This window comes from Lactuca serriola, chromosome 8 (genome assembly GCF_051521515.1).
Source record: "Lactuca serriola cultivar US96UC23 chromosome 8, Lser_US96UC23_V15, whole genome shotgun sequence".
Taxonomy (NCBI): domain Eukaryota; kingdom Viridiplantae; phylum Streptophyta; class Magnoliopsida; order Asterales; family Asteraceae; genus Lactuca; species Lactuca serriola.
The window spans coordinates 296149250-296161621 of NC_136415.1; the positions used below are offsets into that span (position 1 = coordinate 296149250).

The following is a 12372-nucleotide window of genomic DNA, read 5'->3' on the forward strand; positions in this document are numbered from 1 at the left end:
GTATTGGCGCGGTGCACAAGGCTCGTTTGAGCGTTTGGAACGCTCTCTCTTGTTTCTCTTCCCAGTCAAAGGCCACGCCTTTCTGGGTCAGGGTCGTAAGGGGTTTCGCTATTCGAGAGAAGTTCTGAATGAATCTGCGGTAGTAGCCAGCAAGACCTAGAAATTGGCGAATTTCAGTAGGCGTCTTTGGCGCTGACCAGTTCTCAATGGCTTTTATTTTGGATAGGTCCACGTGGATTCCCTCTTCGCTTACCACGTGTCCTAAGAATTCGACTCTTCGGATCCAAAATTCACATTTCGAGAACTTCGCATAAAGCTTCTCTTTTCGTAATGTCTCTAAAACTTGTCGCAGGTGATCGCCATGCTCTTTATTACTTCGGGAGTACATCAGGATGTCGTCAATGAAAACGATGACGAACTGATCCAAGTAAGGTCGACATACTCTATTCATCAGATCCATGAAGACTGCAGGCGCATTGGTCAATCCGAATGGCATCACCACGAACTCGTAATGTCCGTATCGAGTTCGGAAGGCTGTCTTCGGCACATCCTCCTCTAGCACTCGTAACTGGTGATATCCGGATCTCAGATCAATCTTAGAAAAATAGTTCGCCCCTTGCAGTTGGTTGAATAGATCATCTATGCGAGGCAGAGGGTAACGATTCTTGACCGTCAGTTTGTTGAGTTCTCTGTAGTTGATGTACATACGGAATGATCCGTCTTTCTTCTTAATGAATAAGACCGGTGCTCCCCAAGGTGAGAAACTTGGTCTTATAAAGCCCTTGCTGAGCAGTTCGTTAAGTTGACCAGAGAGTTCTTGCATTTCAGCTGGTGCTAAGCGGTAAGGCGACTTGGCTACTGGGGTAGCTCCTGGGACTAAGTCGATTCTGAACTCGACCTGTCGTTGCGGAGGTAACCCGGGTAGTTCTTCTGGGAAAATGTCGCGGAAGTCGCTCACTACTGGGATGTTCTTTAGTTCTTTCGTTTCGAGGCTCGTGTCGACGACGTGAGCAAGGAATGCACGGTATCCCTTACGCAGATAATTTTGTGCTTGAATACTTGATATAATACGAAGACTTGCGCCGGGTTTGTCACCGTAGACTATAAGAGTTTCGTTGGACGGAAGGTTTAGACGGACTGCTTTCTCGTAGCACATGATGTCGGCGCGATGAAGGCTTAACCAATCCATGCCAATGATAACGTCGAAACTTTTTATTGAGACTGGCATGAGATCGATTGGGAAAGAATGGTTATCTAGAGTTAGGGTACAACCTAAGTATATGCTACTCGTACTTTCAGTTTTTCCATTAGCCATTTGTACTGTGAATAGTTCTTTGAGTGCGTGCGGTGTCTGATTAAGCATGCGAGCAAATTTATAGTTTACGAAGCTTCACTCCGCTCCACTATCGAACAGAATGCATGCATAGGAGTTATCGAGGAGGAACGTACCAGTCACCATGGTCGGGTCAGCAATTGCTTCCCCGTGGCCTATAGCTAGTACCCTCCCTGCTCCTCCAGCATTCCTCGCTTTGGGGCAGTCCCTCTTAAAGTGGCCTGCTTCGCCACATCCTTAGCAGGTTGGGCTCGCGCCAGAGCCAGGGACTTGGTTGATAGGTTGTGTCGGGAACTTACAGAAACGGACGGTGTGTCCTTTTCTGTTGCAGTTAGAGCACTGCATTTCACGGCAGGGGCCGTTGTGGTGGAAGCTGCATTTGTTGCACTTCGGCAAATTTCCAGCATACTGCTTCCCCGGAGCAGTAGCAGCAGTAGGGGTTACCTCGTCATGTACTGCCACGATTTGCTGCCTTTTGGCAGCTCGCTGTTTCTTCCTCTTATCCCAGAATTTCCGCTTAGTGTCAGCGGGTTTGGAGGGTTCCGGGACGGCTAGGGTTGTTGTTGTTGCAAGGGTTTTGACTCCATGGTCAATGAGTCTTTGTGCCAATCGCTTGGCACTGTCGAAGGTAGCGGGGTTTGATGCTAAGACATTCCCCTGATACGGAGGCACTAGCCCCCATATGTACCATTCGATCTTTTTCCTCTCAGTGGGAAGCATATTGGGGCAGAGGGCCAACAGTTCGCTAAATCGGGCAGTGTAAGCGATCACATTGGTGCCCTTCATGGTCAGGTTCCAGAGTTCCTGTTCCAGTTTCTGGACTTCGCCCCTCGGCAGTATTCCCCCATGATGAGGTCTTTTATCGTTTCCCAGCCTATGTCGTTGGCTACGACGAGGGTTAGTGCCTTAACATGGCCGTTCCACCATGTCAGGGCCTTTCCTTCAAAGGTGCATGCGGCGTTTTTGACTTTACTCGCCGCAGGGCATGAACAGATTTCGAAGACTGATTCAGTCTTCTCGAGTCATTGCGAGAGGGCAATGACTCCGCCGGTGCCGTAAAAAGGCTTTGGCTTGCAATTGGTGAAATCCTTATAAGAGCACTCTCTCGAGCGCACAGGGGTTTCAACCAGGGTTGATTCCACAGGGGTTCCACCTCTGCTGGGATCAGTTGAGTGATACTGAGCCATGGCAGTTGTCACTGCTGCAGCTACGGCAGCATTCAGGACTACAGTATCGATGACCGGAGGCGGAGGAGGTGGTGGAGGTGCAGGGTTATTCCTGGGAGATTTGCGAGGAGGCATCTTTCAGCTATAAGTTTATAAAAATAAGAAAAATGGTAAGAATCAATTTGTAAGCAACGTGAGAGTGACACATGGACTAACTAACCATAGCCCAACAGTTGAATGAGTGTTTGAGATCACAACAAAGAATATTTAGTAGGAAACACAAATGTACCGATTTTTCCCACAGATTCGATAGATGTCAATAATACTGGTATTGCTGATGTAATAAGTTCATGGAAAATCGACCTAACAGTAGGTCTTACATCATACTATACAGAAAAGTTTGACAGTTCTTAGATTCCTAATTAGAGTACTGAAAGTTAGGAATATTTTACAGACAAGTGCTACTTAGAGCACAGATGTTAAAGGCTATTCCTTAACCAAAAGATAGAGATGTACTAGACATCATCTAACAGCGATGGGAATTCCTCGGGCGAGCCCTGAGGTCGGACACTTGACGAAACACCTCTTGAAGGTGTCGCTCCTGAGCCCTCTGACGGGATCGATGTTCCAAGACTTCAGCTCGGGAGGCAGCCAACTGTTGCTGCAGGGTTTCATTGGTTCTCCGGGTCCGTTCCATGTCTTCTTCAAGACGGCGGATGCGGACTGTGTTGACACCTGAGTTGGCATCAATCTCTATGACCCGGTCGATGGCTGCTCGACATTACGAGCTATTCTGCGGATAAGGACAGGCAGAGCTCGGTCAACAGAGCCACCATCGCTGATGTTGTAAAAGCTTCGGTCCCCAAAGTATGGTAAGGTTTGACCCTATTCCTCACTCCAGCGGTTCAAGTTGTTTGCCCACAAGGGAGTAGGACCTGGAAAAGCTGGTCGAGGGTTGTTGTTCGGGGCTCGACCTACGAGCGGTAGGTTGTTGACTTCAGGCTCGGAGTCGGATCCATCAGAAAAGCCTTCTGCGAGGTGATCATCCAAAGGGATTGGATGCTCATCTTCGGGCTCTTCTTCGATCCACCCGACATTGCCTTCATTTGGAAAGTACGGGTCGTCGTGATGGAATCCAACCATTTAGATCTATGCGAGAAGAGAGGTATAAGAATATAGTATACGTGTAACTAGTAGTACAAAATACACCTATAGTATGTTAAGTTTAAGTTCTACTGATCTTCTTGTGGTATTGTTGGTAAGTTTTTAGACTTGTTAACCTATCACAACCATTCTAGGGCATATGCTAATCACTCCTAGGACCAGCATAGTTGATCAGGCTATGCCATTCCCAGGACTGACCATACATCCCCGAGCTCACTTGTGATATTTAACAATCGTAATACTTTTGTTCTTGTCATTGTGACACTGATTTTAGTATGAATGCAGACTAGTATACTTAATTAAATATTTTAATATTTTAAAGTATAGACTCTTGGTCAGAGTGCTTTAATCCCTAATGGGTTTATAGTTTAGTATATCTTTTATGGGTTGATATACTTGATTCACTATAAACAATGCTCTGATACCAATCTGTCACACCCCAAAACCAAGAACGGCGGAAACGTTCTGGGGCGGAGGACGTCATGTAAAGTATCACAACATAGTAAATGTAAATAAGCAAACAACATCATCCATTGCATTAAATATATAATTTTAATACAAGTGTGTTCTGTACAGTTTTAGACACCAAAAATATAAGGTAAATAAAAATAATAATATGATGAGTCTTGGATGCGCTCCATCTTCTCAAAAGCTGGCCTCGGTACTTGCCTACTGATGACCTGAGAATACAAGTTATTTTGAAAGAGTTTATCAGCATTAAGCTGGTGAGTTCATACGTATTTAAGTGTCGATGTTTGTTATCAAAACGTTTGAACCTGTCGTAAGTATAAGTTGTAAATTGTATGTAAGTGTTTGTAAAAGTTTGAATCTCTCAGAAAAACCTATATTTTCTATTAAAGTAGCCTTCTACCAGGGCTTAAATGTTTTGTATGCTCGTTTGTTGTAAAAGTGTGTAATTTCCCAAGTGTAACTATCATTTAACAAAATATAGTTTGTACATTAATGTTTAAGTGAGGTTATCACTAAAAATATGTAATGGGTAAATCATTGTAGTACTGTAGCTTTGTATTATAGGAACTACTGCTGTACTAACTACCTTAAACCGGATTTATATTAAGGCATTATGTGATAAATTGCACCATACGATCGACTAGTAACAACGACATAATGAATGGTCGTAATAAAGAAATGACGTTTGGCACCCGCAGACCTGCAGGTCCGGCTGTAGCTAGCAGCAAGGTGTAGGATTGTCAATCCAGCATAGATCTATACGCAAACTCACGCTCCCCCTCCAAGATACTCTGGCCACAACTCGAGTCACGACGGTTAAGTCATGCTCCGATTTAAATCACAGTAATTTAAGTATTCTAGTATGTGTAATGTAATGTTTCTCGTTCTAGTATAGTTGTATATGTTCTCCTCCTAGTATATTTGTATATGTTCTCATAGTATAGTTGTATATGTTCTCATAGTATAGTTGTATATGTTCTCTTCCTAGTATAGTTGTATATGTTCTCATAGTATAGTTGTATATCGAGTCATGAATGAACTGACTCATTGGTCTAGCAGTTGTAATAGTATGATCATGTGTTACCCCGATGGTAACTTACTAATGATGTGTCTAGTACGTATGAATATGGAAGTACTTTTATCTCTATATATGTATATTTGATATATAACTAATATTGAAACGACCTTCGGATGGTCACCCGAAATCCCACCAGACCACATCCAAATCGAGAAAAAGGAAATAGGGCGGATGGCCTTCCTAAGCCCTTTAAACATTATTTATACATCTATACATATATGGGCATGCAATTTATAATATAAAAGCATAAATAAGTTTTTATAAGACATTTGAAACAGAAGTATTATTTTAAGAAAAGATCGACTTGATGTCAATCTATAAAACAATTTGAAGGCATAGGTTTGATAAAACAGTTTAAGTATAAGGAACATTTGTTTGAATCACAGTTGTAAATAAGTTTGAAAAGTAAAAGGGTTTGTAAAACATTTTGAAGTAAAACAGTTTGATAGACAGTTTGAACAGTGATAAAATCACTGGTTTCCCTAGTTATAAATCACATGTGATTAATGCAATCACATGTGATTGAAGCAATTACTATAAGTATTTAACTTGTATTCCCCCCCATAAGTATTTAAAACATTTAAAATCATTTCAAAGGTTGATTAAAGGGGTATGAACTCACTTGAAAGTTTGAAGATAGCGAGATGGAAAACCGGGCAGAGTTTCGTCTTGGGAAACGGATTTTTCTCGGGATTCTTGGGAATCTTGGGAGTAAAATCGACCCTCGGGACTTTAGCAAAAAGATCAGAGCTTCGGGTTTGAACGGGCACGGAAATCGAGGCAAGATCGTGAGAGAAAGGAGAGAAATGAGCAATTTTTCCGGAAACCCTCGCATTCTATTTATAGGGGGTCTGAGAAGCCTTGGTACGCGGGGCGTACGCTCGTACGCAGCGCGTACGCGTACGTCATGCATGAGCGAGTCCTCGACTGCCTCGGCTTCGGATGGGACGGATCGGATGGGGCGGGTCGGATGGGGCCGGTCGGTAGCTTCGCACAGGGGCGATGTGGGCGATCCGAGGCCCTTGATTCGAGTATGCGGGGCGTACGAGGGTATGCAGGGCGTAGTCCAGTCCTATCTGCTTACTCCCCTTCGGATATTACCAAGAATTTATATTTAAATTTATATTTATTTTAAATAAACTTCTAAAATTCATATCTCCTTCATACGAACTCCGTTTTCGACGTTCTTTATATCCACGCGTAGGTGAGACTTAGATCTACAACTTTCGTTTAGATTCCGTTGGCAAATTATGAAATTATTTTTATTATTTATTTATTAAAATGACGTGATTAAGGAATTTCTTCAAAAAATCATAACTTCCTCATCCGAAGTCAGATTTGGACGTTCTTTTTATGTACGCTCACGGTTTGAGGTTATCTATAACTTTCATTTAGATACTTAAGGCTAAAAACTATTGTATTGAAACTTCGCGTTTTTCGTTTAATCGGTGTTGCCGGTTTTGTCGAGAATCTTGGGTTGGTCATAACTTCTTCGTTATAACTCGGATTTTAGGGTTCTTTATATGTACGAAAACCTTGATACGATTCCTACTACTTTATTTAACCCAAATAAGATTTTAGGAAAGTTATATTTTGACCTAAATTTGATTGGTTTTACATTACATTGTCTCGAAATATCTGGTTGTCACATCATCCCCCCGTTAGAAGGAATTTCGTCCCGAAATTAGAATTTAAGCAAGTAAGAAATTACAAATAACTAAGCAAAAAGGTGAGGGTATTTCAGTTTCATCTGATCCTCACGTTCCCAAGTGAATTCTGGTCCTCGCTTGGCGTTCCAGCGAACCTTCACGATAGGGATACGACTTTGCTTTGTTTGCTTGACCTCATGGTCCATGATCTCTACAGGTTCTTCCACGAAGTTGAGGGTCTCGTTGATCTCGATCTCGTCGAGTGGGATTACAAGAGTCTCTTCGGATAAACACTTTTTCAATTTAGATATGTGGAATGTAGAATGTACGTTACGAAGTGCGCCTGGTAGGTCGAGTTTGTAAGCTACGGGGCCGACTCTTGCAAGAATCTCGAAAGGCACTATGTACCTCGGATTAAGCTTCCCACGCTTGCCGAAGCGTATCAAGCCCTTCCAGGGTGAGACCTTGAGAAGGACTCGGTCTCCCACCTGAAATTCCAAAGGTTTTCTTCGTTTATCAGCGTAGCTCTTCTGTCGGTCTCTAGAGGCTTTCAATCGTTCACGGATCTGAACGATTTTCTCTGTCGTTTCCCGAATGATCTCCGGACCGGTGAGAGTATTGTCGGAAGCTTGCCCCCTGGCTAATTGGGTATCACCCACCTCAGCCCAGCACAGAGGGGATCTGCACTTTCGGCCGTAGAGAGCTTCAAATGGAGCAGCCTTGATGCTCGTGTGATAACTTTTATTATAGGAAAACTCGACCAGGGGTAAATGAGTATCCCATGCCTTCCCAAAGTCAATCACGCAGGCTCGCAACATATCTTCCAGTGTTTGGATGGTCCTCTCACTCTGTCCGTCGGTCTGAGGATGGTAGGCTGTGCTCATGTCCAGCCTTGTTCCTACGGAATGTTGTAGTGATTTCCAAAATCTTGAGGTGAACCTACTATCTCTATCGGAGATAATGGACATAGGTACACCATGTAGCCGTACGATTTCCCTAATGTATGTTCTCGTAAGTTTCTCCATCTTGTCGGTTTCTTTGATAGGCAGGAAGTGTGCAGACTTGGTCAATCTATCAACGATGACCCATATGGTGTCAAGTCCACCCGTTGTCTTGGGCAACTTGGTTATGAAATCCATAGTGATCTTTGGTGTCTAGATCCCACTTCCATTCCGGGATCTTTGGTTGTTGCAATAAACCAGAGGGCTTCTGGTACTCGACCTTAACCTTTGCGCAAGTAAGGCATTTACTTACGAAGGTAGCAATCTCTGCTTTCATATTAGGCCACCAGTATAGCTTTTTAAGATCCAGATACATCTTATCTGAACCTGGGTGGATGGAATACCGAGTGTTGTGCGCCTTGGTCATGACCAAGTCTCGGAAACCACCGTGTTTCGGTGTCTAGATCCGGTTCATGAAATATAAGGCTCCGTCACCCTTGGCTTCTAAATTCTTGTCCATTCCTCTAAGGGATTTATTCATCACATTTTCAGGTTTCATGGCTTCAAGTTGAGCCCCCTGAATTTGTTTAGACAAGTGTGAATGGATGGTTATTGACAATGAATTGAATTTGCGACAAGAATATTCCTTCCGACTTAGGGTGTCTGCTACTACGTTGGCTTTACCCGGATGATAACGAATATCGCATTCGTAATCACTGAGTAGCTCGACCCACCGTCGTTGTCTCATGTTGAGCTCCTTTTGATCGAAAATGTGTTGTAAACTCTTGTGGTCGGTAAAGATAGTGCTCTTCGTTCCATACAAGTAATGTCTCCAGATCTTCAGAGCAAACACTACTGCTCCTAGTTCAAGATCGTGGGTCGTGTAGTTAACCTCGTGTGTCTTCAACTGTCTCGAGGCGTAGGCAATGACCTTACCTTGCTGCATCAGAACACATCCGAGCCCTTGATTTGATGCATCGCAACAGACTACGAAGTCTTCTATTCCTTCGGGAAGGGATAGTATTGGCGCGGTGCACAAGGCTCGTTTGAGCGTTTGGAACGCTCTCTCTTGTTTCTCTTCCCAGTCAAAGGCCACGCCTTTCTGGGTCAGGGTCGTAAGGGGTTTCGCTATTCGGGAGAAGTTCTGAATGAATCTGCGGTAGTAGCCAGCGAGACCTAGAAATTGGCGAGTTTCAGTAGGCGTCTTTGGCGCTGACCAGTTCTCAATGGCTTTTATTTTGGATAGGTCCACGTGGATTCCCTCTTCGCTTACCACGTGTCCTAAGAATTCGACTCTTCGGATCCAAAATTCACATTTCGAGAACTTCGCATAAAGCTTCTCTTTTCGTAATGTCTCTAAAACTTGTCGCAGGTGATCGCCATGCTCTTTATTACTTCGGGAGTAGATCAGGATGTCATCAATGAAAACGATGACGAACTGATCCAAGTCAGGTCGGCATACTCTATTCATCAGATCCATGAAGACTGCGGGCGCATTGGTCAATCCGAATGGCATCACCACGAACTCGTAATGTCCGTAACGAGTTTGGAAGGTTGTCTTCGGCACATCCTCCTCTAGCACTCGTAACTGGTGATATCCGGATCTCAGATCAATCTTAGAAAAATAGTCCGCCCCTTGCAGTTGGTTGAATAGATCATCTATGCGAGGCAGAGGGTAACGATTCTTGACCGTCAGTTTGTTGAGTTCTCTGTAGTCGATGCACATACGGAATGATCCGTCTTTCTTCTTAACGAATAAGACCAGTGCTCCCCAAGGTGAGAAACTTGGTCTTATAAAGCCCTTGCTGAGCAGTTCGTTAAGTTGACCAGAGAGTTCTTGCATCTCAGCTGGTGCTAAACGGTAGGGCGACTTGGCTACTGGGGTAGCTCCTAGGACTAAGTCTATTCTGAACTCAACCTGTCGTTGCGGAGGTAACCCGGGTAGTTCTTCTGGGAAAATGTCGGGGAAGTCGCTCACTACTGGGATGTTCTTTAGTTCTTTCGTTTCGAGGCTCGTGTCGACGACGTGAGCAAGGAATGCATGGTATTCCTTACGTAGATACTTATGTGCTTGAATACTTGATATAATACGAAGACTTGCTCTGGGTTTGTCGCCGTAGACTATAAGAGTTTCATTGGACGGAAGGTTTAGACGGACTGCTTTCTCGTAGCACATGATGTCGGCGCGATGAAGGCTTAACCAATCCATGCCAATGATAACGTCGAAACTTTTTATTAGGACTGGCATGAGATCGATTGGGAAAGAATGGTTATCTAGAGTTAGGGTACAACCTAAGTATATGCTACTCGTACTTTCAGTTTTTCCATTAGCCATTTCTATTGTGAATAGTTCTTTGAGTGCGTGCGGTGGTTGATTAAGCATGCGAGCAAATTTATTGTTTTCGAGGCTTCGCTCCGCTCCACTATCGAACAGAATGCATGCATAGGAGTACCCTCCCTGCTCCTCCAGCATTCCTCGCTTTGGGGCAGTCCCTCTTAAAGTGGCCTGCTTCACCACATCCATAGCAGGTTGGGCTCGCGCTAGAGCCAGGGACTTGGTTTATAGGTTGTGCCGGGAACTTACGGAAACGGACGGTGTGTCCTTTTTTGTTGCAGTTAGAGCACTGCATTTCACGGCAGGGGCCGTTGTGGTGGAAGCTGCATTTGTTGCACTTCGGCAAATTTCCAGCATACTGCTTCCCCGGAGCAATAGCAGCAGTAGGGGTTACCGCGGCATGTACTGCCACGATTTGCTGCCTTTTGGCAGCTCGCTGTTTCTTCTTCTTATCCCAGAATTTCCGCTTAGTGTCAGCGGGTTTGGAGGGTTCCGGGACGGCTAGGGTTGTTGTTGTTGCAAGGGTTTTGACTCCATGGTCAATGAGTCTTTGTGCCAATCGCTTGGCACTGTCGAAGGTAGCGGGGTTTGATGCTAAGACATTCCCCTGATACAGAGGCACTAGCCCCCATATGTACCGTTTGATCTTTTTCCCCTCAGTGGGAACCATATTGGGGCAGAGGGCCACCAGTTCGCTAAATCGGGCAGTATAAGCGATCACATTGGTGCCCTTCATGGTCAGGTTCCAGAGTTCCTGTTCCAGTTTCTGGACTTCGCCCCTCGGGCAGTATTCCACAAAACCATCATGTCTTCAAGATAAACATGAGGGCATTTGAGGTTTTACAGGATCATGAGTCAGTAGATGAAAACAAGACTTACTGCATTCATGGTAGCTCTTTGCATCCATAACAGTAAGTGGAGGAGAAAGAAGGTATCCTTAAGAAGAAGAGGACATGATGCCACCCTTTTTCTTAACACCAAGAGCATTATGTTTTTTCAAGAAAGCTCCAATCCTTACCTTTTTCTTAAAACCAAGAGCATTATTATTTTTCAAGAAAGCCCCAATCCTTACAAATTCTAAATCAATAAGATGCAGATACATCTTAGATAGGCTTGAAAATACTAAATGTAAGATTTTACATTCATAATAAAAGACGCACTTGTTTTTGAGTTTTTCATAAGACAGAAAACAGTTAGAAAAAGATTAAGATAATGAAAGCATGCCAAGATGTGAAATTAATTTGTTCAAACACTTTTCGTCCAATGCCTTGGTGAAGATGTTAGCCAGCTGATTAGTGGATAGAATACAAAATAATTCCATTTTTCCATTTTGAACATGTCCTTGATGAAAAGATGACGGATGTCGATGTGCTTCATCTTGGAATGATGCACTAGATTTTGTATCATCTGAATGGCACTGGTATTTTCACAGCAAATGGGTGTCATCAATAAGTTTAGACCATAATCCAACAGCCGATTCTGAATCCATAAAATCTGAGGACAACACCTTCAAGCAGCAACATATTCATCCTTAGCGGTAGAACATGCCACTGATGTCTGCTTTTTCCTTGACCATCTTACTAATATATTTTCAAGCATGTACGCCCCACCTGAAGTTCTTTTATGATCAATGCCACATCCGCCATGATCAGAGTCAGTATATCCCACTATCTTTAACTCAAAGTCATGAGGATACCATAACCCAAGATTGGGTGTTTGTTTGAAGTACCGAAAAATACTTTTGACAGCGTGAAGATGAGATTCCTTAGAACTGGATTGAAAGCGATCACACAATCTGGTGGCAAACATAATGTCAAGGCGACTGGTTATAGTATAGAGTAGAGAGCCTATCATTCCTCGAAACATAGTTGCATTCATATCAGTGCCACTTTGATCAGTGCCAATAGACGCTGATGAAGACTTTGCTGGTTTGCAATCAGAGAAACCATACATCTTCAGCACATCTGCAATAGATTTAGCTTGACAAAAAATACCATCAGTTATTTGTTTGACCTGCAATCCCAAAAACAAAGTTAGATCACCTATCATGCTCATCTCGAATTTCTTGGTCATGATCTCCACCAATTCTAAACTTAGCTTTTCATCAGTGGATCTAAAGATGATATCGTCCACATACACTTGAGCAAGAATGATATGGAATCCTGATTGCTTTATGAATATAGTGTTATCGATCTTTCCTTATTTGTATCCACTTGAGAGAATATAGCTTGCTAA

The 12372-nt window shown here is 43.5% G+C and overlaps 1 protein-coding gene across 1 annotated transcript; it reads right to left on the bottom strand.

Moving 5' to 3' along the window:
* Positions 1 to 11646: 11646 nt before the first annotated feature.
* LOC145068204 (secreted RxLR effector protein 161-like) lies at positions 11647 to 12210 on the bottom strand. The gene has a single exon (XM_079015178.1). It carries the CDS (start codon positions 12208 to 12210, stop codon positions 11647 to 11649), a length of 564 nt encoding a protein of 187 aa, XP_078871304.1.
* Between the last annotated feature and the right edge of the window lie 162 nt (positions 12211 to 12372).

What these genes read in the sequence shown, in the direction of transcription:
- LOC145068204 (XM_079015178.1), bottom strand. Translation starts at nt 12,210, where the DNA reads ATGACCAAGAAATTCGAGATGAGCATGATAGGTGATCTAACTTTGTTT.